The 25,300-nt window shown below is 40.0% G+C and overlaps 2 protein-coding genes across 2 annotated transcripts; both read left to right on the top strand.

Moving 5' to 3' along the window:
- Positions 1-639: 639 nt before the first annotated feature.
- On the top strand, positions 640-20,199 carry entpd2b (ectonucleoside triphosphate diphosphohydrolase 2b). Its single transcript, XM_071918775.2, has 9 exons — positions 640-1,065; positions 11,898-12,015; positions 13,773-13,923; positions 15,160-15,319; positions 15,950-16,177; positions 17,019-17,288; positions 17,883-18,002; positions 18,136-18,270; positions 18,369-20,199. Exons 1-9 carry the CDS (start codon positions 949-951, stop codon positions 18,582-18,584), a joined length of 1,515 nt encoding a protein of 504 aa, XP_071774876.1. The 5' UTR covers positions 640-948; the 3' UTR covers positions 18,585-20,199.
- A 99-nt stretch (positions 20,200-20,298) lies between these two features.
- On the top strand, positions 20,299-23,021 carry phpt1 (phosphohistidine phosphatase 1). Its single transcript, XM_071918777.2, has 3 exons — positions 20,299-20,648; positions 22,057-22,184; positions 22,398-23,021. The coding sequence occupies exons 1-3, from the start codon at positions 20,483-20,485 to the stop codon at positions 22,488-22,490; spliced, it is 387 nt and encodes a 128-aa protein (XP_071774878.1). The 5' UTR covers positions 20,299-20,482; the 3' UTR covers positions 22,491-23,021.
- Positions 23,022-25,300: the final 2,279 nt, after the last annotated feature.

The following is a 25,300-nucleotide window of genomic DNA, read 5'->3' as shown; positions in this document are numbered from 1 at the left end:
GCAAAAAAAAACAAAAAAACAGTGGCCAGCCTTAAAAATATAGCTGACCTTTGAAGTAACCTGTGTGCAAAAGTCACTAAGTCAAGAGTAAATGTCTGCTGCTGTTTTGTTTGAAACCATGCACTTTCAATTGTCTCATGTGTGCATGTGTATATGTGTTTTTATGTATATTTCTTATTTTATTTTATTATATATGTATTGCTCCTTCTTTGGCTTGGACTGTCACATAGTTACCCCCCAAAAGTACGTGTACAAAGTAGGCCTCTATAGTGAAAACTTCATTTCCATGCTTTACACAGGCAGTCAAATGAGGATGCAATTTGAAAGTCGGGGTTTAAGCACTCCCATTCACATGCAAATGTTGGATGAAAACAACACCCAGCTCTTTAGCCATCACTCCAATAGCCTACTACCAGGATCTCTGCCAGCATAGGCCACCCCTTGTTTTTCCATATATGTTTGAATAATCATAATACAACCGATTTGCCTCTTATGGATTTCACAAAGAAAACATTAGCCACAGAGTATGGCTCCACCCCAACCGTTGAATGGGAATGATTCAGTGATTCAGTTTCTCTTCTCAGTAGCCGAGGCCATAATAACATTTTTTCCCCCATGGCACCAGTAGCCTTGGAGCTGTTCTCATCAACTGACGAGGAAAAGGTTTCAAGGCAACTCTATCCGCCGCTTAATGGAGCGCAGAGGAAGACATGGCATCGCTGAAACATCAATTCAAGTCAGACGTTGCTATCTCAAAGTGAAATGTAAAACAGGAGCCCGTGGAAGCAGGTGAAGCGTGAGATACACACACAAGTGGCTGCATGTGATAACGCCAAACCCAGTGAGTACTTGACCCGCTGAAGCAGTCAAGTGCTTTTCACCACTTCGCCACTGAAGCGACGCTCATCAATTTCGACCCGTAAATAAGACTTTCCCCAGTTTCAACTCATGGCTCATCGGTCCGCTCACCCGCTCGTCCCGGTTGCGCTTCTAGTGTTTGGACTTGCTGCGATTCTGCTACTCACTATTACCACTGAAGACATCAAGGAGGCACCTGGGTTCATGGTAAGGTTGCTTTGGGTATTTTGGGACTGGTGTTTGTCAGCATACTGTGCGGGATCATGTAGCCCAACGCAAGCTTCTCGGGCTGCTGAGCGGTGCCGGCAGGGTGCAGCTGCAGACCGGAATGAAAAGTGAATCACCGCATTACTGTAAAGGCGGTAATCAATGAACAGCACGATGGGGCGCCTAATTTCATTAAAATAAGATTAGTAGTCAGTAACTCTTATTTTGTGCTGTAGATTTCCTGATGAGCCTTGGACCAAGAGCCATGTTGTGTGATGAACAATGTAAAACCGTTGCATTGCCTAGTAGTTTTGTCTCTCTCTCTCTCTCTCTCTCTCTCTCTCTCTCTCTCTCTCTCTCTCTCTCTCTCTCCCTCTCTTCACACTCTTCCTCCTCTGTTTCTGTACCCCATCTCAGTCTCAGGGTAGCCTACGTCATCAGGGACGGTGACTCACCCCTCTCTCAACACCTTCTATGTTGTTATTTGTGTGGCAGAGAGCTCCTCTCTCTCAAACTCTCTTCAGTGTGTGTGTGTGTGTGTGTGTGTGTGTGTGTGTGTGTGTGTGTATTTACCTGTTTATCTCTGTGTGTGTGTGTGATCAGCTGGGAGTGTTGTTTGCCACCAGTCTCCACTCCATCAGTAACTTCTGTAACACCTGTCATATCACACATTGTGCAAGCACCCAATGCACTTAATGGCTTGTGCTGATATGCTGTAGTTGCCTCATTGTTATGAGATAGGCATTATTCAAAATGTATCCATGGAGCAGAGACCAGGTGGTAAGAGAGACAGTCCTATGTATCCAGAAAGTCACAGGTTTGATTTTATCCCTGTGTGTGTGTGTTTGTGTGTGTGTGTGTGTGTGTGTCCATATGTGCTGAAGTGCCCTTGAGCTAGGTATTGAACCCCTGCAGCTGCAGAAATATGTTTATCAGTGTGTCAGGGGGATATGTAAGACAACAACTTACTAATTATAGTGTAACACAGTGATTTTCAGTATGTCCCTAAGAAAGAAAGAAAAAAAACAAATACATTTGTAAATTGGAATTGTCAACAGCTAAACCAGAAACAGAGAAAGACTTTTTCATGCACATAAGAAAAAACCTTTAAAGGTAATAGGTGCGTAGGAAAAATCAACTAACTGTGAATAGATAAACAGTACCTATGCATGCAATACTTTATTTCAGTGCAACATTTCGGTCACAAGACCTTCATCTGACATACATGAAACAATGGGAAGAGATCACATCTCTATAGATAATCTGCACCAGTAGGCTGGTGGGAGATGACATGGTTTTTAATTAGCAATCATGCAAATCTTCAATCACAGGCGCCATTACCCTCTCACTGGTTCCTTTGGCAATCATGCAAATATACAATTTATACAATTTAACAATCACAGGAAGGTATAATCACTTATCGTACAAAAATACTCATACTTTATTTGGTACATGAGTGAGTGTGCATGTGTCTGTGGGTATGTGATTATGTGTGTGCACATGCATATAAATGCGTGTGTGTGTATGTGTGTGTGTTTGAGAGGCTTACAACAATGGGTGTCTGCACTTTTCAGAAATTCTAAATTTAACGCCCTTAAAGTGCAAAAGAAGTCTCCATCTTAACAAGTGATTTAATCAATAATAAATTAAATTACTCATTTTATGCCGTTCTAAAAGCTACATCCATTTCACAGGGTCCAGCTTTATTGATACAGAGGGGCTCTGAAGTTGGAGTCACTCACATATGACTGTTCCTGTGTCACCCAGTGGTTAGAGCATGGCACGAAGACTGACAGTTAGTTACAGGTTCATTTCCCATACTGAAAATGTGTGCACTCACTGTACTGTAGCCTATAGGGCGCTTTGGATAAAAACATTTGTGAAATGGCATATGCCGCACACAGTGTGGGCTTCGCACCAGGACAGGTGTCATGATGCTCCTTTCATTGTAAGTTTATGCTATTCTGCAGAATGCAATCAACAGTTTTGATTCATTACTCTGTGGAAAGAGACTTCTTTAATTGCTGTAACACTAAATATTGTGAATAGAAGTGATATTGTGTTATGGTGACAGATTAGGACAACATTTGACATTTGAGTGAAAATTTAGCCTTTTCTCATATCATTATTGGCTGATCATTTTGGCTGAGAGAAAGAGTGCTCCTTTGCACAGCCGGACTTGACCTCCTTTTCGTTTGTTGTGAAAGTCCCCTTTTTGTTATTTGGAGACAAGAAGTGATGCGGTGCTATTTTTGCCCTCAGAGCAGCAGCACTGCACAGGTCAATTCCAACCTCTACTCTCTCTACTCCTTCTTTTTTTGTGTTACCAGCTAAATGACCAACAGTCCCTTTTTTACTAAATGCTACTAGTAGTAAACCACTGCGTTTATGTAATTTATCTTCCTGGTAACCCTCTCAGACACAGCAGCCAGTTTTTCACACCTGTCTTTGAGATCATGCACACACACACACACACACACACACACACACGTATTTATGTGCATGTGCGCACACACATAATCACATACCCACAGACACATGCAGACTCACACGTACAAAATAAAGGTTGCGATCCCTATTTACCATCTAACTAACCTTTCACTCAAAGTAGCAGTTGACCAGTCACACGAAAAGGTTTTTCTTACATTTTGCAGGGAAACAAGTCCAAGAGTTCCCAAAATGTACCAAATGAAAGGACAAAACAGATCATTAGAGGTAACAATCACGTTTTTGGCAAGTGTTAGAGTGTGTCATCACAACTGACTGCACAGCAGTAATGAGAAAATATTATAAGAAATAATTAGAAATTCCTACACGTCTCTGTCACCAAACCCTGTTGTACTGATGTGTGTGTGTGTGTGTGTTTGCATATGCATGTGTGCATGTGCACGTGTATGTGCGCTTGTGCATGCAAGTGCGTGTGTGTGTGTGGGTGGGTGTGTGGTATGTGGGGTGCATTTCCTTCCTCACTCACATACTCTCATGCTTGCCTGGGTTTTTTGCACCATTTTCATGCGAGCTTCCTTTCACCCAAACAGGCATCACCAAAGCTGTCATTCTAATTGGTGAAAGATGAAGCTGTTCAACCTTAAAACCTGATTCCTGCAGCTTTAGAAAAGCTTTATTTTGTTTTAGCATGCAAACCAGCATGCAAAGACTTGGCTCTGAGATATAATATTCTAATTGTGCTGAATGTGAAAGCACTTTCAGGGCAGCAGGGCTTTTGTTGTGATGCTGTTTATCTCAATGGCAGAGCACTTTGACACTTAGACTTCCAACTAGGGTCGACCTGTTAAGAAAATATTGTAATTAATAACATATAATATTACTTTTTAACACTTTGTTAGGTGCTCTGGATAAGACCATCAACTAAATGTAAAGATGGGACAATAATGGGACATCCCTAGCTAAATGCCTAAAATATAATGCAAATGTACTTTGGGTATGTTGTGGTATACTTTGCCGTATACTTTTGAGATACTTCTTTGCACTCTGGATTACACATTGTGGTAGTATTTTGTGCTATACTTTATGGTACATTTAGGGGTGCTTTGTTGCTTTGTGCTTTCTGGATACCTGCTCATACAGTTTACAGTAGGCTATTTTGGAGTAGTTATGTCTCATGTTGTCCTCACCCCTACCATATTTGGAAGAGAGAGAGAGAGGGGCTTTGTCTCAAATAGGAAGCTTCCTTTTTAGGTGGCATTTCTAGGTAGGAAGTCTAAATGTTCAAGCTGTAGTGCCGTTTCATTCTGGTAGGAGACACAGGAAGCATCCTTTTAAGGTACCTTGTTTGAAGTAGGAAGCGACCTTCTGAATGAGACAGAGCCAGAGAGAGAAAATGGGAATAAATGAGGAGAAGGAAGAGAGAGAGACTGGAATTATATATGCAACTAACATTAGCAGGTCACACACACACACACACACACACACACACACACTGTAATCAGCTGCCAAAACAACAAGAATATCAGTATTACCACACTCAAACACACACATATGCACAGCTGTACACACAAACACAACCAAACACACAAACATGTACTCAAAAACACTTTTGGTTGGGCAGCGCAGTCCGGTTCAGCTAAGAAGATAAGAGCTGATGAGAGATGGTGCTAAAAAAACTGTCCACAAACCACACTGTCTGTCTGCTCATCTCTGAAGGTGTCAACAGCTCAGCAACACATTCACACAAACATACTGTCACACACTTTACAAGGTTTGGTTCACGCTTTGAAACCAAAATGAAAGCAAAACGGAATAATCTTGAGATTTCAGACCAAATAAAATTGATCTGAAAAAGGATGTATATGAAAATAAAATGCTAAATCCCACAGCAAGTACACAATATTGATCTCATATCTTGGTGGCCTATTAGTATGTTAGGATTACAAACACCTCAGTAAAGTGGCACATATTGTAACCACCATTGTCAGTTGATGAGGTAACTAATTTGCATCTGGTAGTTGGACTTAAGCAGAAGTCTGACAGAGTGAGTTCGTGGAAAAACGCTGTGACAAACACAAAGGCCTGTCGCGATAATTACTTTATCGACTTATCGTACGATATATGGACATGACCTCGATCATTTTTCTGACCTCAATAATTGCCCGTTGTGTTTACATGCGTGTTTGTTTACATAAGAATGTCACCAACATTTTAGCCAACATGATGCCAGAATAAACAGCAGGGTTTTCCCTACCATTATAAGACTTGGGCGCAGCGCCTAAGCGTTTTTTCACAGCGCCTAAGCCGAATGAACAGACAAAAACTATGCTGAGACACGTTTTGCTGTAATTTCTGGTCGCGCTGCTTCTGTCCTCTCGTCTGCTCTCTGTGTCGGAGTTTCACCGTGGGCGGGGCTCAGGCAGCTCCTCCACACACACACACACACACACAGCGACAGTGAACCAGGTGAAGATAACATGTTGCTCGAGGCTAGGTGTTTTTCCCGAAGTTTGGAAGAATAAGTCCAAATGGACTTGGTTTCAAAGCCAAACTCCACAGCTCCGGTGTGGGAATATTTTGGGTTTAAGCCGAATGAGAGAGGAGAGCCCATTAACGTGAACGAGCCGGTATGTCGACTTTGTACCCCATAGCGCCCGAGAGCGCCCGTTCTATATTTCACTATAGCGCCCAAGAGCGCCCGTCATTTTTAAATCGTTTAAAATGTACCAAAAACTGAAAATCAAGTTATCAGCTTTGTTTTATATATACGGTACTTCAAGTTGTCATCAATGAACCGGAACCGGAAAATTTATCTGGTGACACTGAGACGTTTGATTTTCCCCGGGTTTAGTCGTCGCCGGCTAAGCGTCACGCTTTTAAAACCTTCTGGAAGCTGTCAGATTGTGCTGTGAGACAGAACCTGACCCGCCGTATGTAGTGGAAAGTTACAAAGACATTGTGAGTTGAAGTCTTTTGATCGAAATCGCTTGTTCTTGCTCGATAAAACAAGACACAAGATCACCTTCACTAAACAGCGGGACCTACCTGCTCTCACCGCCGGAGACGGACGCAGTCGGTAGGAGGACTGACCGGGTTGCGGCAACTTTTATCCATATTTGTTTGTCGACTATTACCGTCTGATCTTATTACTGTGTGGGTTGAGGCGCTGGAGGTTTTGTATGTATTTTGAAAGCTTATCGTTAGCCAAGATAGGAAGAATCTGTTTTGTTGTCATACTGTGAATGTTGACACTGAAGTAAGGTGACGCCCTGAATCGCCTTGCCATGTATTTGGTACCAAATTAAAGGGAAAGTTGTGTTTTTTTAAATGGAAAAATTTGTGATTGTCAATTTTTTTTAATTTTTGAGATGTAGCTGTTTGTTTGGAATGAGCAAGAAAATGTTGATTTAAGTGAGAATTCCCAGTGAACTGCAGCAACATTCTAGAATTCTACTGGGGTCTAGAGGGTTAAGAATTAAAAGTTCATTGCTATTTGAAAGGGTGTACTTGCATTGTTATGCTATTATATTATCATTATATCAGTGGCAAAAAATGGTCTTAAAATGACAATAATATCGTTTATCGCAATTATTTCTGGGACAATATATCGTCCAACAAAAGTAGTTATCGTGACAGGCCTTGACACACACACACACACACACACACACACACACACACTAAAACACTATTTTCAATTCAATTCAACAAGCTTTATTGGCATGACTGTTCTGTAACAATGTTGCCAAAGCTAATGTGCGCTGACAGTGCTCATCAAGAAAAGCAAAAGAAAGGCAAACAGTACAAATGTACAGTACAAACAGTATTATCTTTCTCTTCTAGTAATCACTAAGTAATCACCTAGCAATAACATAGCAACACCCTAGCAACTACTAGTAACACCCTAGAAACAATTACTAGTAGCTAGTAGAAGAAATGTAGCTTTCTAGTTAGAATTTGAGTGTTTAAACTGATTCAAATATGTATGTGTGTGTGTTTGTGTGTGTAAGTGTGTGAATTCTAAAGAGACATGGCTATTTGGATCTTATTTTTTATAATGTCTTGTTAAAAAATTGCATTTTTTGCCTGACTTTCATTACTTTACCTAGCACTTGATTATCATGCATTACAGTTTTTTACGATTGCTTAAGCACAATTTTGAAAACAGGGCTCATTTTGTCAAAAAACTACACACAATTCACACTACCACACACACAAGTAGCAGAACACCTCAGATCTTTCGCAAAATGAAACACTTCATTCAAAACTATACAATAATTTATAAAAACCCAATTTTGTCACCATACGGCACACACATGGTTCATACGATCTGATTCTGTTTGAACCAGTTACACACTGCTGTGCTCAATCTAAAACACTTTTAACATTTCTACTTTTCTAATGATATAGTCTGGGTTTGATTTTTTCAGAGATATTGTTAAAGTACATGAATATATTGACCAAACACAACACACAAGACCAGTACTGCACACTGATGAAAATATTTATTTCTCTCCACATTGTAAAATCAGTTAATACATCCATGCATTTCCATAGGTTGCATTTTGCACTGAAAATCAGAACAGAACATATTCTAAATAGAATATAGTACATAAACACAGCAAAAACATTTGTGGAGACAAAAAAGAAAGCATGAATTAAAAAAAAAACCCTAAGCATCATCTCTTCGCCTAGCTGGATCTGGCCATAGCACTTCGTCCACATCACAGGCTATGTCATCTCTCGCAAGACAGTGAGGGAAGAATCTTCTTGAATGGCGATTCCATCCTTGCACAGACTCTGCATCAATTTGGTCGCAGGCCTCCTCCATGGCTTGAATGAGGAGTATCCTGACATAGGGCTGGAGATCGTAAACCTTCCACCGCCATGCCGAAAAAAACTCCTCAATGGGGTTAAGGAAGGGAGAGTATGGTGGGAGGTATTGGAGTGAAAATTGTGGATGCTGATGAAACCAGTTTTGGACCAGAGCAGATCGGTGGAAGGATACATTGTCCCAGATGACAATGTATCTCATCTGCTCTGCATCCATTTGGTCTTCTGATGTGACAATGTTGTGTAGTCTGTCTAAAAATGTGAGTATGTGGGCCGTGTTGTAAGGACCTAATTTGGCATGGCGGTGGAGGACCCCATTCTGTGTGATTGCAGCGCACATTGTGATGTTACCACCACGTTGGCCCGGGACATTCAAAATAGCTCTGTGGCCAATGATGTTTCTCCCTCTTCTTCTTACTTTTGTCAGGTTAAACCCAGCCTCATCTAGAGATAAGATAAATTCATGCGGGACTGCATCAGCATCCATTTGCAAAACTCTCTGAAGAAAAGACAACATTGTGTAGTTCAATATAGGCCTACTATAAATTTACATGTAAAAAGGTTCTGTGTGCAGTGTGTACATTACTTACCTCCACATATTCATGCCGTAGGACTTTTACTCTCAGAATTTCTTTCAAATGGCACTCGGTAGAGTTGTTTCATCTGTATGTGATGTTTTTTAAGGATTCGCCCCAGTGTTGATAGAGAGACCTGATGGACATTATTGAAAACTGTGTGGTCATTGAGGATGTATCGCATTATTGGCCAAAACCATGTTTACGATAGCTCTCTCTTGTTCCTCTGAGAATATGGGGCCCCTTCCTCCTTGATGTTCTCGACCCTCAATCCTATGTAGACCAATCAAAATGCATGTAAAATGTCAGAGGGCAGCGTACAAGGCATTGTTTCAAACATGGAATGCAGTGAATGGGTACCAAAAAGTACTGATGTAGTGCATATAGTAGGCTACATTGTACTGATTTTACTGTAGACAGTAGAGAAAGTTGTTTTTCACCTGTGCTCTTGTCGAAATGTCCGAATTACTGTTGCAACAGTATATCTGCTGAGGTTGGGCTGAACTCTCTGTCCAGCCTCTCTCAATGTCAACCCATGGTTTACAACATGGTCAACCAATGTTGCTCGAATCTCATCTGATAAATTTGGTCCTCGTCTTCTTTGTCCACGTCCTCCTCCAGGTCTACCTCTACCTCTTCCTCTTCCTCTTCCTCTCCCTACCCCTCTTCCTCCGCGGGCTCCCCCTCTCATCCTCACTCTCCCTCTTCCTCTTCCTCTTACTGCAACATTGCCTTCCATTTTTGTTGAAGACAGGTACACTCACCTGTTGCCTTTTTATAGTGCTTACGCCTGATTGGTGAGTTTACAATTAAGCACCTAAGTGTCTGTACACCTGACGGCCGTGTCTGATCAATTGGTTCATAGGTGTGGTATTTGAAAGGCAGTGCCTTGAAATGGCAAAGAAGTGACATTATGTTAGATTTCTGTGTCTAATGTAGAGAAGTGTGTTTTATTTATTTTTATTTATTTATTCAGTTTATTTCTCAGGGACAGTGCATATTAATAAACAATACTGTAAATATGCCAGAATTAGCCAGGAGGCTAGTTTTCATCTGTAGTCCCTGGCCAGGTGTGAAGTTGGCAGCCTAAATCAAAAACAAGTTTAAAACAGTAATCATCGTTTAGTGTTTTGCAAAACACTGTGTGTAGTGTTTTGCAAAAAGTGTGAGGCTGAGAATGTGCTTATAGTTGTGCAGATCTGGGCTGAGGTTTTGCTCCTTGAGTGTCAGGTTTCACTAACTGTTATTTTTCATTTTAGTGTGTAAGTAATCGTAAAAAACTGTAATATTTTAGTTATGCAGTGGCTTTGGCCCCTACTCTTCACTAGTGGTTGTTTGCTGGAAAGTGTAAATTGTGTGAAGTGTAGAGTGTCAGTAATTCTCTGACATAAAATAATGCATACAGTCAGAGTTATTAGGAGACTTATATTCACCCTGTTCCAATAACCATATCTCAAACTTCTAAATTAACATGAATAACTGAATAAATGTATGAAGATTTTCTGCAAGTCATTCCACATTATCCATCCCACATGGGATTACAAATATAACTGAAATAATAGAGACGTAAACATAGCTTGAAAAAGTCAAAGCATGACGTGTGGTCACCCAGTGTACTTGCCTACTAAAAGGTCAGGAGAGTTAACAAGTCTGCTGGAGGCCTAAACCTGCTACTTTACAGTCCCACAATGTCTTCTACACACTACACTGACCCTCCCCCACCACACACACACACCCCGGTGCCATTGTTGTTTCGACATGTCTTAGTTTGCAGTATTTATTCCATCCAATATAACACAAAGTATAAGCTGTACAATTTTCCTCACCATCCCAAATTGTCTCGACACACATGCTCAACACAAGAGGGGAACCTGGAGCTTCACCTGCATGTTAAAGAAGGATACTCCTCCGTTTCAGAATTCACAAGTCTTCCCTCTGGTCTAAGACGGTCCCATTAATATTTGTGAACATGAGCAACTCCAAAGCCATGGAGCCAAAGATCCAAAAGTTGATGACCTGTGATGTCATCGAGATGGAAAATGTAGCGCTGCTTCACAGAGAATCAATCAATCAATCAAACTTTATTTATATAGCACCTTTCAAACAAATCAAATGCAATTCAAAGTGCTTTACAAGCGATTGACAAAACGTCGGATGTTAAAAATGGATTTAGAGACTAATGAATGAATGAATTGGGACAGATGATTTTAACACTACGACCACCATCCAAGTCGAAATGACCTTTTTCCATTTTTAAATGTAGGTTGCTCAATAAATAGAGAGAACTGTTGTGCACAAATATAAGAAATACTCCATGGACCAGACATCTGCACACTGCTAAACAATAGGAAAACAAGATCCTTCTTGTTCTGGTGGTCAGAGCCCTAATTTGTTCCAATGAATGGATACCAGGTGTGATTAGGTAGAGCCTATATAAATATGTTGGGTAGATTTACAAAAAATGTTGTAAATATTGTGTCACTGAGAAAGATGTGATCGAAACATTTGACACAGATTTTGTACAGCACTTTGCACTTTATATCTTGAAGAGTATCATGGATTATTAAAGAAATATATATAAACGCCTCAGAGAAAAGGATCTTTTTTTTTTCTTCCTATTGTTAAGCAGTGTGCAGATTCTTTGCATGGTCCATTTTTAAATGTTCATATCTCTGTCTGTCTGAGTTTTATAGTTAACCTATGCAGCGAAATGCCTTCCAGATGCCACTGTATGTCTTGTAATGTGTCTTTTGTACATAGATCACATAAACATGATCGTTTAACAATCTTTAATGTGCTTGAATCTGGTCAATGTGTTCGTCCTTTCCTTGCCTCTTTGGATTTAATAAGTATTTATCTCATTGTTTCCCTTCTCATCCCCTGCCCTCTCTTTTCCCCCTTTCCCTATTCTCCACTATTCTTTATCATCTTTCTCCACCATTTCTGCCTCCCCCTCTTTTTGCCTCTCACTCTCCCTAGTACGGGATTGTCCTGGATGCTGGATCCTCCCACACAGCTCTGTATATATACAAGTGGCCAGCAGACAAGGAAAATGACACCGGTGTGGTCACTCAGCACAGCGAATGTCATGTTAAGGGTAAGTCTCCTCAGATACTTACTGTTTAGCCTTCTGATGGTCAACCTCAAACCTACCAGAGTTTCACACGCAAGCAAGAAACCCTATTACATATCCCTACCTATTTCACACAAAAGGGGCAGAGAAAGCAAAGGAAGCAGATAACTAGGGATGGGACAATATCTTTATCTCACGATTCGATACGCAATATGGGGTTCACGATTTGATACAACCACGATACGATGTAATAAATAAAAGATGACAACAAAGTCTGACTGTGCAGACTTATGTTTATTTCTGAGCCACAAATCTCTCTAGCAATGGCATTAGCTTGCTAGAATGTAAACAACAATTTAAAAGTGTCATTACAAAGTGCAAATAATATAATTTGGATGGAGAGCTTGTGAAATTGTGTGAAATTGTGATGGGCGATTACTACAGCAGAATAAAATGTTGCTAATATCACGATTCATTTTTCTGCCCCACAACATGCATTTGCACATTTTTGTATTGCGATATATTGAATTCCGATGTAGCTCTTGAACTAACTCCTGTAAAAACAGCTTCTGTAAAGGCTTCATCTCCGTAATATGATGATAGAACAAACTTGAGGCATGACAGTTTCTAACACTGACATCTCCATTTTAATAACAAACTCGACTGGACTTTTCTTCTCCCTGATGGGAAGTGTAATATAGCGGCACAAAACAAAAGTGGCGCTAGTGGTGACGTAAGCACTGGCTGTGAGAAAAAGGGGGATGTATTTACCAGACCAAAAGCGAGATTTGCGGAAAATGCCGGATTTGTGTCTAGCCTCGGGAGACTATCTGGTGGTGGGCCTAAATCAATGAAGCAGCTGTGATGGGAAGTGCACATTGGATAAGTGTTTAAAAATGGACAGTCCTTTTCTGTTAAATTCATCAATGCCAGGGCCCTGAAATAGTGCCAGCTGCTTTATGTGAGTAGATATCTCGTCACAGGAGGCAAGCGATAGAGAAGCAAATCTCAACTGTCAGGCAACGGTGAATCAATGATGAGTCACACAATTGGGCACCGTGGTTTGCCACTCCTGTCCTGACAAGGGGTCTGTGTGTTTCTTGAGATCCAAACAGCAACCTTAGATCAAGTTTTTCAATTACTCATCGACACAGGGAAGCTGTATTGTGTTTATATTAGCAGCATTTTCCCATATAAACAGATAAACAGTAGAAGTGATGTTTCCATGGTGATACCATTGTTCATTGTCAAAATGTCCTTGAGCAATACACTGATCCTCTAACTGCTGCAGGGCCACAGCTCATAGTTGGCGCTGAGCTTTGATCCTCATGTTGAAGAGCCTGAACAGATGTGTGTCTGAGGAGGATATGCGGAAAAAACAAAATCCTGAATTTGAATGAGATGAGTGAAGCGCTCTAAAACTCCTAAAATATGTATATGTTACTTTTGCTTTCTCACTGACTTTTCATGAAGTCTATCATCGGTAAGGACTGAGGATAGACATTCAGAGAAGAACTAATCTATTGTATTTTTGAAGTTAAACGATACATTTGAGTGGATTTTCACACAACAGCAACAATATGCATGATAGAGGATCAGTGCATCTTTTTATTGGTTTGTTTCTCCAGGTAGCTGGCACCTTTTCTCGTGGGTGTGTATCATTTGCATCTTGATGCATGCAGGTCACAACAACAAATGTAGTTCTGTTTAAATCCAACAACAAGTTTCTACATGTTGATTATGTAATCAGACTTTGTGTTCCATTCATCATCTTTCGTCAGGCGGTGGGATCTCCAGCTATGCGGGCCAACAGGGAGCAGCAGGGCAGAGTCTGGAGGTGTGCCTCGACACAGCAGTGAAGGACATCCCCAAAGCCAGACACCACCTCACACCCGTCTACCTGGGAGCCACCGCTGGCATGAGGCTTCTTAAGTGAGTGTGTGTGTGTGCTTGTGTAAGTTTATGTCTGTCTGTGTGAGTGTCTTTGTGCGTATGTGTTTTGTTTTCTTTGTTGCTTTGTGTGGGTTTTTCCAACTGACTTCACTTTGTCTCCAAGCCAACGGAAACAAGATTGTCCTAGAAATGCTCCTGGGAATCTTATATAGGCCTAATACTAATACTAATACCAATACCAATACTAATACTAATACTAATGTTAATAATACTAACACTAATACTAATTATACTACTACTACTACTAATATAATAATAATAATAATAATAATAATAATGATAATAATAATAATGATAATAATGATAATAATAATAAACTTTATTTCTATAGCACTTCTCAAAATAAAGTTACAAAGTATGTTACAAAAACAACAAAAAACATACAGCAAGAAAGAACAAAGAACAACAGAAAGAAAACAGAAAAGGCAAAAAAGAAATAAAAATAAGAGAAAAGAAATATTAATAGGTAAAAGCTAGTTTGTAAAAATGTGTTTTCAGTTGTGTCTTTAAAGAAGATACAGAGTCTGCCATTTGTATTTTGACCAGTGAGTTTGACGAGAGTTTAGGGGCCCAAACTGCAAATGATTGATCACCTTTTGACTTCAGCCTACAGCTGGGAACAGTCAGGAGAGCTCTATCTGGGGATCTAACTTTACGTTTTTGTTCATAGGGAGAAAGAAGCTCTGCAATATAAGCTGGGGTTAAGACATTTATTGCTTTAAAAGTAATCAATAAAGTCAATTCTAAAATCAACTGGAAGCCTGTGTAGGTTTGCTAAAATGGAAGTTATATGATCTCTCTTAGTTCTAGTCAAAAGCCTGGCTGCTGCTCTCTGAACTATCTGCAGACAGTAAGGACTTCACTTTGAATGTTAAATTCTGAGCAAACAGATGTAGCCATCAAGCTCCACTTTGTATTGCATTCACCACATACAATAATTAATTACTGTTGCCCTGTCGTCCCTGCTCTTAAAGAGAGTGAAAACTAAATTATGCCATCAGAAATCATGAATAACTAGAATAACTAACTAGCTACATTTCGTGGAGAAAATGCTTACTTTTCTAGCTTCTTCTTCTTCTGCTTGCTTGAAGTGAGTCAACAGTGTTAACTCACTAGGGTGATGAACAATTTGGAATCGTCACTTTGCAGATTTAGCTTCTGTTCATTAAGCTGCAGGATCTAGTAAAATAAGACTTAGGTTTTCCTCTCTGCCAGTATCTCCAGTCCAGAGCGCTCATCTCAGATTCTACAAGAAGTGGGCCATAAGATCCAGTCCTATCCTTTCAAGTACCAAGGAGCAGCCATACTGACCGGTCAAGAGGAGGGGGCGTACGGCTGGGTCACTGTCAACTATCTCTTAGAGAACTTCATCAAGGTACCATAGCTGGTAGGAAATGTGTTTTTGGAAGGAGCAGGTCTTAATCATCAGGCAGTTGTTGAAGTATCTGTCACTACATGTATTGTACCCAACCATAGTGAGTCAGAAGGATGAGTTGGAGGTGCTCAGTGGACTGAACTTGTTTTGGGCAACTCCCAGTATTGAATGTGGGTAATTGTATTTATGTGAAGCAGAGTGGTGCTAAAACACAGCTGATATGTTCATCAAAATTATTCCCTATTATTTAATTAATGTAAAAATTCCTGTATGATTTTAGTACCTACTAATTGCCACTTTTAAGTAGTGCAAATATTAGCTGGCTGGAGGTGTCTGGACCTTTAACACTGGCTTTTACAGTGGGCAGCTGGTGACACCTAGTGGCTCATCCAACAGTGATGCTCATATATTATTCTGTCTGATGTCAGTGGTGACAGTAGCCTAAGTGGGCTTGTTACTGAAAGGGTGTTGGTTTGAATCCCTTGGTAACCTGGGGAAATTTGGGTGGGCAAAGCAAATTAGTAAAACTCACCTCTGAGACTGATGTACCCTTGAACAACAACAACAACAACAACAACAACAACAACAAAAAACACAAACTCTCTTGTTTCCCTGTTTGTGCCTGTGCAGTATGGTTTTGTGGGGCACTGGCTTAGCCCAGGCAAACCAACAGTCGGAGCGCTTGATTTCGGCGGGGCGTCCACCCAGATAACGTTTGTGACTAAGGACGAAGTGGAGGATCAGAGGGACATGATGAAGCTGCGTCTGTATGGCCAGGAGTACTCCCTGTACACACACAGCTTCCTCTGCTACGGGCGGGACCAGGTCCTCAAGAGACTGCTGGCACACTTGGTCAAGGTAAGTGTATGATGCCGTCCTCTTACTTACAAAAGCCAAATTGAACGTCCTGCATCTACTTTGTTGAAATATGCAGATATACTAATTACTATTATTATTATTATACCACTGAAGAGTAGTCAAGACGCCCGTGCACAGCCACTTGTAATCAGGTGCTGGTTGATCGCAGGAAAATCCATATAAAGAACAGCACACTGTGAGGCTTATTCAGTGTTTTCAGTAAAGCCTCACAGTGTGATAATGGATGATTTCTTTATATGGATTATTATTATACCGTTAATTATACTATATCTGAAAGAGATTTGCATCACATTTTCTATGGAGTCCTTTCTAAAGGTTTGAGTATTTATCACACAGTACAGAGCATGAACACCTTAAACCTGAAACAATCACGCCTGCATTGTACCTGCGAAACAATGTCCAGTAAATGGATTGTGTGCTGTCACCTACAGTGGATTGCACCCTGACTGTTAAGTAGTGGTGTGGTGCTATACAGTTGATATTGTCAACACTTGTTTCAACTGACCAGGGTTCAGATGTTGCATGGACTGTCTGGCTCAAAGTTAGCGTCTCCACTGTCTTTAGACCTGGCTAATCCAGGTTGCAACATGGATGGGTTGAACAGATCCAGTGGAGACAAGGCAACCGTTATGCTCTAAAATAGGAGGAAGAGACTGTGTTTGTCCACTTTCCTCGACCCATTACACATTATAATTCAGATCTAACAATATCATGATATACTGTACAGAAGAGCTATTGTTAAGGAAATGTGTCAAGTCTGTCTTTGTCTCTCTTTCACTCGCTCTCTCTCTCTCCCCCATCCTATGTATCTCTATCTCAGTCTCAGGGTCACCCAGAGACAGTGAGTCACCCGTGCTTTCCTGCAGGCCACTTTATGAACATGCAGTTGAACAATGTATTCGACTCCCCCTGTACGGCGGAGCAGAGACCCAGCCCCTACAACTCCCAGGAGTCCTTGACAGTCCAAGGCACCGGGCATTACGAACACTGTCTGGCCAACGTGTCGGAGATCTTCTCCTTCCACAGCTGCCCCTTCTCCCAGTGCTCCTTTGACAATGTCTTCCAGCCAAATGTCACCGGTAGCTTCATGGTAAGAAATTCTGGGGAAAACGGATCATACAGAGGGATTATGCACAGTTGTAGCATATACACAAGGGACATTTGAGTATTTAAGGGGTACAGCTACTTTCTAGTGATGCTACCAGTCTCTCTCTTTGCCTGTTTGAATTACAAAGTTGTTTAGATTTGGTTCATGAATGATCTAAAACTGCATAGTTTAGATGGAAATCTATGAGTAGGGGATAAATACCCAGCAGCTGATTAGTTTTTTTTCCTGTGTTTTTGCATAGCCCAACCTTGTAGTGGTGTCAACATAAGCTAAAGTGAAATAAATGTACAGAAATTTGTATTGGTGACATTGTACAGAGACGTATGACATATCGACAGCTTACAGAGTTTCACAGTACATGCTGAAACACATAGCACAGGCACAAGAAGGTCTCACATATAGTGCAAAGAGAAAGTAGAAAACATACTGTGTACTGTATACTGTACACATTACTCTCTATTATACTTTGTAGCTGTGTCATTCTATTTCTTTCATAGCTAAATTATTATCTATAAGCTATGAATTTGGTGTAAATTTGAGTCCTGCGTCTTGTCCTCTCCTTGTGTTATCTATCAGGCGTTCTCTGCGTTCTTCTACATTCACTCGTTCCTGCAAACCATCACTGGCATCACAGTGACCACTCCTGCCCAACTGGAGGAAGCAACCAGAACAGTTTGCAAGATGAGTTTCATTCAAGTAATTTTCTTTTGATTCTTATTTTCATAATATTCCCAATTGTGTCTTGTCTGTGCGTGTGTATGGTGTGGATGGGCATGCATTTTTTTAATACTTATCTAACATTTGAACACATACTTGGCTCCGGTTCCAGATGCTGAGTCTCGCTCCAGAGCAAGAGTCTCGCTTGCAGGACTACTGTGCTTCCGCTGTGTTTATCAAAGTCCTCATGCTGAAAGGCTACCGCTTTGATGAGGCGTCTTTCCCCCGCATTTCCTTCCAGAAAAAGGTGACAACTTCAGCATTTTTCCTAATAAATATATCCTCAATGCTCCTTTGCATTGTGTTCAAATGTAATATTCAAAAATATAATTTCTGATCCTGCAGGCCGGGGACGCCTCGGTAGGCTGGGCGCTCGGCTACATGCTGAGTTTGAGCAGTCTGCTGCCAGCGGAGAGCGTGGGACTGAGGAAGGCGCTGACTTGTGGAGCTTGGGGAACGCTGCTCTTCCTCTTTGTCCTCCTCCTCACCTCAGTCCTGGTCTTCGTCTTGCTCCAAGCGTGTGGCGTGAAGAAGAAAGGAGGCAGCGACAGCGCCATCTAGTTAACTACAATAAGTTGGAGAACGTGGCTCTCTCCGGGGACAGCATTGGTATTACCAGAGGAAGTCTGAATGTAATTTTTTTCTGCAAATTTAAACAAATTTTTGGTTGTATGGAATGTAATAATTCCAGATGTTTTTTTTAGACTTCTCTGTAATTGTACTTCACCATTACAGTAAAGTGAGGCACACAAAGCAGTTACTACCAGTTTAGCACTTCTTTTTTTAAATCTTATTTTATTGAAAGGTGTTTTGCAGATACACAATGTCAGATAGCAGATTTTATTCACACTTTGTGGTACAACCATTTGATAATACCTACTTTGATAATACGTCTATTGAGATCAAGAGGTGCTATAACCAGCAGTTGTTGACAGACAGGGAAAATCCAATCTCTGGGCACAATAAAGCTCTTAGGATTGAGCTCTTGAATTACCGCCACTGTGAGGCAGGAATCACTTATTTTTAATGATCCTAAGTAAAACCTGTGTCATGCTGAAAGGGCTAATAACTCAATTTGGCAGAGTTTGGAGGGAGTGCAGGTAACAAAGTCTGAACACTCTTCCAAAAGTTGAACAGTCAGTAATGTCTTCTTACCTGAGGGCCAGACAAAAAGGTTATTCAGGGTGACAAAGGTTTGATGGTCCTGTTTTTTTTTCCCACAACACAAAGGGTTATTGTGTTATGAGGAATGAATATTAGATAGGGGATAATTTGATAGCAGCAGCAAATTCAGAGCTTGTGAATCTTCCAGTTTATACACCTCACTTTCTCACTTTTCTATAATAAATGTATGATGGAGAAATACTCATTACAGAAGGGCCAAAATATTTGCTTACTGAATTTTAATTTTTGACATTTTGATGTTTGCTTCAATTTTGGTCCTGGATTCAATAATGTACTTGTGGCATTAAAAGCTCTTATTATATGTGTAGATGTCATTTTACACAAAATGTCCCTACACATTATTTCCCCAAGTTGTTGTTAGATTATTGAAGTTTTACATGTACTTACTGCCTTATGGAGGTAATGGTGGCCATAATAAAAGAAGCTCCTACATTTCAGTTTATCAGATGACAATTTTGGCACTAAAAAACTATTTTAAGGTGAGTCCTAACTGTATATTTTCTGTCAGAAGTATTTTACTTGAGAACATTTTCCACAACTTAAAAATGTACCTGAAAATGTCTTTTCAGTGGTCTTTGGCCCGTTATTGGGAACATTCTCATTTATACTGTATTTCAATAGCTTAATATCAGTTTAATAATTCGTTTAATAACATTGATGATTTATTTCAAGATTATTTCATCACCAAAACACACTGTATTCACTATTAAACCTTGCCACCATAAATGGCCTCCATGTGTGATGAAATACTTGTGACCCTCTGGTTCCTGGAACAAGTGAAGGATGTTCTGTTTGGTTAAGAATACAGCTGGTTGATTGGGAGATTTTAACATCAACCTTTTAGATGGATTAATGTACATTAATGAATGATTATTAATATTTTCATCATTGTTCTTAAATGTTATTTTCCATGATATTTGCAGTCTGTGTGTTCACGCTGTATTTTCTACCTTTAAAAGATAACAAAAATAAATTGTGTTTTGTACAACGAGCACGCGCTACCAGTGGTGGTCTGTTCTGGACTGAATAAAAACTACAAATACCACAATACTTTGCTTCACGGATTACGGAAGTGTGCAACTACAAAAGTGACGGACAAGGAACTTTGTGAATGTGTGGATCTGATGTGGATTGTGTGCATATTCACTGAAATCTGTATAGCCTACATTTCCACAGCGACAGGTATTGACTTCAGAGCCTTTCTTGCGACATCACCAGCAGCGGTTGTGCAGCATTTCCCCGGATAGCAGGCTGTTGTACCGAGAGGTTTGGACATGTGCACACAAACGAAGGCTGCGGCGCTCATGGCCAACATACGGCAGGCAGACATCGACCCGTCCGGCGTTTTTAAATATATTCTCATCCGAGTGCACAGTAGAGAGGAGGGGGACGACTCGGAGATTGACATAGTGCGAGGATATGGCTGGGCAGAGTTCCACGGTAAGAGAGCAGCCTCCCCAAAAACACCTCCGACTTCACCCGGTGGTTCCCAAAGTGGGGTCCGAGGACCTTAAGAGGGGTCCTTGAGAGGGTTCCAGCGGATCCCCCAAAAAATGAAGAATAGTTTCAGTTTCACTATTGTTTTAGACCCCACAAATTTCCACAATGGGATCATGTATAAAATCTGTTGAGGGATATCCCATAGGCTGTTGTCACTCTTGTTGTCACTCTCTTTGTTTTGAAACGTGCTATATAAATAAATTTAGTATTATCAGTTATGATAACATATAATGTGTATGCTTTATTAATCCCACAAGGGTCTGTTTCGGCTCTAATTGGGACGCAGGGTTAGGGCCAGTTAGTGTGGAGCCCCTGAAACAGGTAGGCTAGGTGTTAATTATCTGGCTCGAGGGGGACCTTAACTCTGCCATAAAACTTAATTATACCGCACTGTTAAGATAATATAAGGTAAAATATGATGGTTTAAGATTAAACTTTAATGATCCCCTTGGGGAAATTGGCCATTGCAGCAGCAAATAGAAGCCTAATGGGATACAGTAAAGAAAATAGAATGGAGAGAATGAATGGAGCAAATGAGGGACATTAAACACAACACAACCAAGAGTATTTAGTAAAACTATTAGAATGAGAAGAGTACCAGATGAGTAACAGTATGCAGCTTTGCAGGGTGTGCACAAGAACAGCAGAAGAGCATACTGAGACAATGAAATTAATGACTAAACAATAAAATGTACTATATGCAGTATGTAAACAAAAATGAAAAATTATAAAAAAGAAATGTCAAAATAGTAAGTAATATATAACTAGAAAACATGAGGATATGAAAATTAACAGTTATGTAAATTAACAGCATATATATCCAAGATGTGCAACATATACATCATATTTGCATTACCAGGTTTACATAAGGTCATGCATAGAAAGTGTCCAGGCATGCAGTTGTAAACACTATTCACTGTATCAATATATTTATTTACACATGTAGGTATCTTGAGTACAGTACATTTGCATGTATTTCTTACTAGTTCACCTTATCTAAAACACCAGATGGAGGTAACACATACACAAAAAGTGACTATGTGCACGGATGCAAGTGCATATTACTAGGACAGCTGACAACCTGAAGAGTAGCTTTATTCAAAAGTTTCTTATACACAAATGTCGTGCTCAAGCCCAAATTCAAGCCATAGTTATTTTATAAAAAGTTCTCATGATGTCAAAATCAGTGGTTTAAATTGCACTGCTATTAAGGTATGAATGCCTTTTTTTTATCATATTTTGAAGTGATCATACCATAAAATATAGTAGAAAGTCAAAGAACATTTGAATTACATCTCTCACCGCCTTCACACTGCATGTACATCAGCAAACTGTTATTGTCTTGCAGCTGATATCTATGACAAGGTGTCAGAGGAGCTGGAAAAGGATGGCCACCTGGACTGTGAGTGTGTTGGGGGAGGAAGGATCAAGCATGAACCCCAGGCCAAGAAGATCCATGTCTACGGCTACTCCATGGTAATTGAGGGTAGTTAGATTGTAGATGATTGTAGATGTATGTATGTGCATGTCTAAAAGCTAAAAGTCAAGATTGAATGTGTTGTTTTCTAACTTAAGTGGAACATTGAAATGACACTTCCTAAAAGCTTCACCAATTAAATAGTAGTATGAGTTAGAAAAGGCTCAGACCGAGCTCCACTCTCATGCATTCATCCCCCTTTTTCATCACAGGGATTTGGAAGAGCGAACCATGCAGTGTCTACAGAGAAACTGAAGGCCCGATATCCAGACTATGAGGTGACCTGGGATAATGAAGGATACTGATCTGCACTAAGACTGGCCCTTTCTCCTGGACTTGTACTGCTATAGTAGTTATCCTTTACCCAGAGTGCAACAGGCAGAGCTCAACAAAACCCTCACCCAGCTATTGATGCAACTAATCCCAGGCCCAAAGAGGAGCTGCTTGGTACAGGACTAATGATCTGAAATTAGACTGGCACACAGTGACAAGGATAATTAGCATAACACTGCTTTTTGTTATTTTGTTTCTTATGTTTACATTTGAGTAAAATAATAGCAAACAATGCTGATGTTTTTCAAACTTTATTCCATTTAGACCTAAAACAAATAAATGTTTACTATGACGAAATGTGGATTTTCAGTAGTATGAAATGTCAAATATCAGGAAACATGTTGACTAATAAAGTAAAAAACCGGTTGTGAAATTCAGTCTCAGACAGGCATGCAGTCATACTGACTTGTTTTAGAGTCAGACAGTCTCATCAAATAATCACCTATTAATCACCTAATTATTTTTTGATAGTTATTTGAAGTTGAGCCTAAAATACTCACTGTATCTCTCATAAATATTCCCTGAAAACTACTTTAGGTTGTGTGTATATACTGTAATTCTTCTGTTGCAGAACAGGATAAAACAAATCATTCCTCATTGTTCTTCAGTCACTTATCATGCTGTTGCCAACAGCAGTTTTATTCCTGGCAGCCACCGAACTGTAAACTGTTGATGAACGTCAAGACCTCCATTTAACTCGGGTATTAGATAAGATCTGATGAACTCGGTGATCTTGGAAGATCGCCAATGAATTGATTACTGAATACTGAAGAGCAATCTGGATCTTAATTCACATCCATACTGAGTTGGTCCTAAATTTATTAGCTTTTGTAGTACAGTACTGTTAGTTAAGTACACACACACACATGAAATGTTTTGTGGTTACAGGACGGCTGGTTATTGATCGGTTATTCATATATGGTATAAAGCTTAAATTTAACATGTATCATTGATAATGTAGTGTGGAACATAAGTTTAATGTGGACTATACTGCAATATTCATCTGTAGTGCTTCTGTCAACTCTGGTCCACATCACACATTGTGCAATAGTTGGATGTACTGTAGAAAACTATCAGTGTAAGGAAGAGTTTTTATGGCGGAGGTGTGTTGCGGATGCATGCTTGGTGGATATAAAGTCCAGCTGTTATCTCTCAGAAAAGGAGAGGAGATCAGAGTCAACCGGGGAGTCTCTCCAGTTTGACTACAGGTGGCTGGCAGTGTGGAGACCTTCACTGATCCAAAGGAAGAGAAAAAGGAGATGGGGTTACGTTGGGGAAACGTAGCCCTCCTGCTACTATTGACTCTGCAATGGGGTAAGGGAACATTTAGCCTGATTATAATCCCTTTAAACAGTGTAGATTTCATGTGGAATTACTGCTGCTGTCCTGGCTAAACTTAACTAAGGTACTGGAGGTACAGTGGAGTCCATGGAGAGAAGTGGACACGAATGATTGATACTACTGTTCATTCAAACCCTATTAATAGGCTGGAAAATTGTGGAAAGATTTCTGGCCAGGCCTCAAAATGGTTCAAATGATGATGATGGTTGATGGTGGGAGACATTTTTCTGTATTGTGTACCTCAGTGTCACTTGTCTGGTGTCCCCAAGGGATCAACTTTACACCCAGTTATTTCTCATTCTATATTATGGCGGTTTGTGTTGTCTGGGGTGCCAGTCAGGATGACGCCTGACAAAGTGTTAGTCAAGTCAGTAATTTTGTTAAAAGTCAAACCCACAAAGAATACATGTACTTGTAAGACTAAAATCTTCCTGTGGCTGACATACTCTGTTTCTGCAATATCCACTGGTTTTACTTTCCTATCAGTACAATTGACAAAACCAGTTAAGACATTTTTAGAAACTGTCTTAAATGTCTGAAAACTGTCTCGTACTCAGTGACAACAAATTTATGTTTCTCTTGTTTGGCTTTCACCCTGAAGGAGCCCAAATTCAAAATGACCTCAGTGACCTGTCTGCCAGATAAAATATAGGCATATAGCTCTGAAAGTTTGGTGTTAAGATAAGATAAGATAAGATAAGATAAGATAGCACTTTATTACTCCCCTTGGGGAAATTCAGGTAAAAAATTTAAATCAAGAAGATTAACTTTCTTGATATAAGAAAAACATTATAAAGCTACATAACAAAACTTGTTTTATTGTTTTTATTATTACTGAAAATCTCACATTTAATCCTCTGCATTTTTCATTTTTATTCCTTAGCTGATAATCGCATGAATCTAGGTTTGCAGGAGTTTTCTCTTACATTGATGTTAGCAGAACTCACAATGAAAACAATGTTTATTTCACCCCTAAAGCAATCAGAAATGTAATTGCAATGCCGTATCACTGGTATTACAGTCTATGCTCTAAGTGAAGCCTGTGAACGCTTTCTCACTTTGAAACATGTAGTGATCTATGTTGATAGTATTAAATTAACCTGGTACAGTATCAGTGTCCGGAGCAATTATTTTTTTATTTGGTGCCATGTGCTTTAATTACCAGCTGCCATGATAAAGTACAGAAACTCGACTCTTAATCAGAGACCTTTGGATGGATGAATGGCATTTTGCTGCCGTTAACCTGATTACTTCCTGGCCTTTGAGCCTGTTGGCATTAGCTCTCCCGTAAATCTTTGACGGTAACAAGTCCTGATAAGAAGGATTGAGGGTTGAGTCATCTGTGGTATTTTTATACAGGCACTACAAGCATTTAGCCAAAAGATTGTAATAATAGTAACTTTAATAATAACTTAACTTATATAGCACTTTTAAAAAAGTG

The sequence above is a fragment of the Centroberyx gerrardi genome, chromosome 2, assembly GCF_048128805.1.
Source record: "Centroberyx gerrardi isolate f3 chromosome 2, fCenGer3.hap1.cur.20231027, whole genome shotgun sequence".
NCBI lineage: Eukaryota > Metazoa > Chordata > Actinopteri > Beryciformes > Berycidae > Centroberyx > Centroberyx gerrardi.
The sequence above is the reverse complement of the archived record's forward strand: the minus strand, read 5'-3'. Positions and strand labels throughout refer to the sequence as shown.

Excerpts from the sequence above, each read along its gene's own strand:
- phpt1 (XM_071918777.2), top strand. The coding sequence starts at position 20,483 with ATGTGCACACAAACGAAGGCTGCGGCGCTCATGGCCAACATACGGCAG. Across the intron at positions 20,649-22,056 it reads TGGCTGGGCAGAGTTCCACG|CTGATATCTATGACAAGGTG; the intron begins GTAAGAGAGCAG and ends ATTGTCTTGCAG. Across the intron at positions 22,185-22,397 it reads ATGTCTACGGCTACTCCATG|GGATTTGGAAGAGCGAACCA; the intron begins GTAATTGAGGGT and ends TTTTCATCACAG.
- entpd2b (XM_071918775.2), top strand. The coding sequence starts at position 949 with ATGGCTCATCGGTCCGCTCACCCGCTCGTCCCGGTTGCGCTTCTAGTG. Across the intron at positions 1,066-11,897 it reads AGGAGGCACCTGGGTTCATG|TACGGGATTGTCCTGGATGC; the intron begins GTAAGGTTGCTT and ends CACTCTCCCTAG. Across the intron at positions 17,289-17,882 it reads ATGTCACCGGTAGCTTCATG|GCGTTCTCTGCGTTCTTCTA; the intron begins GTAAGAAATTCT and ends GTTATCTATCAG.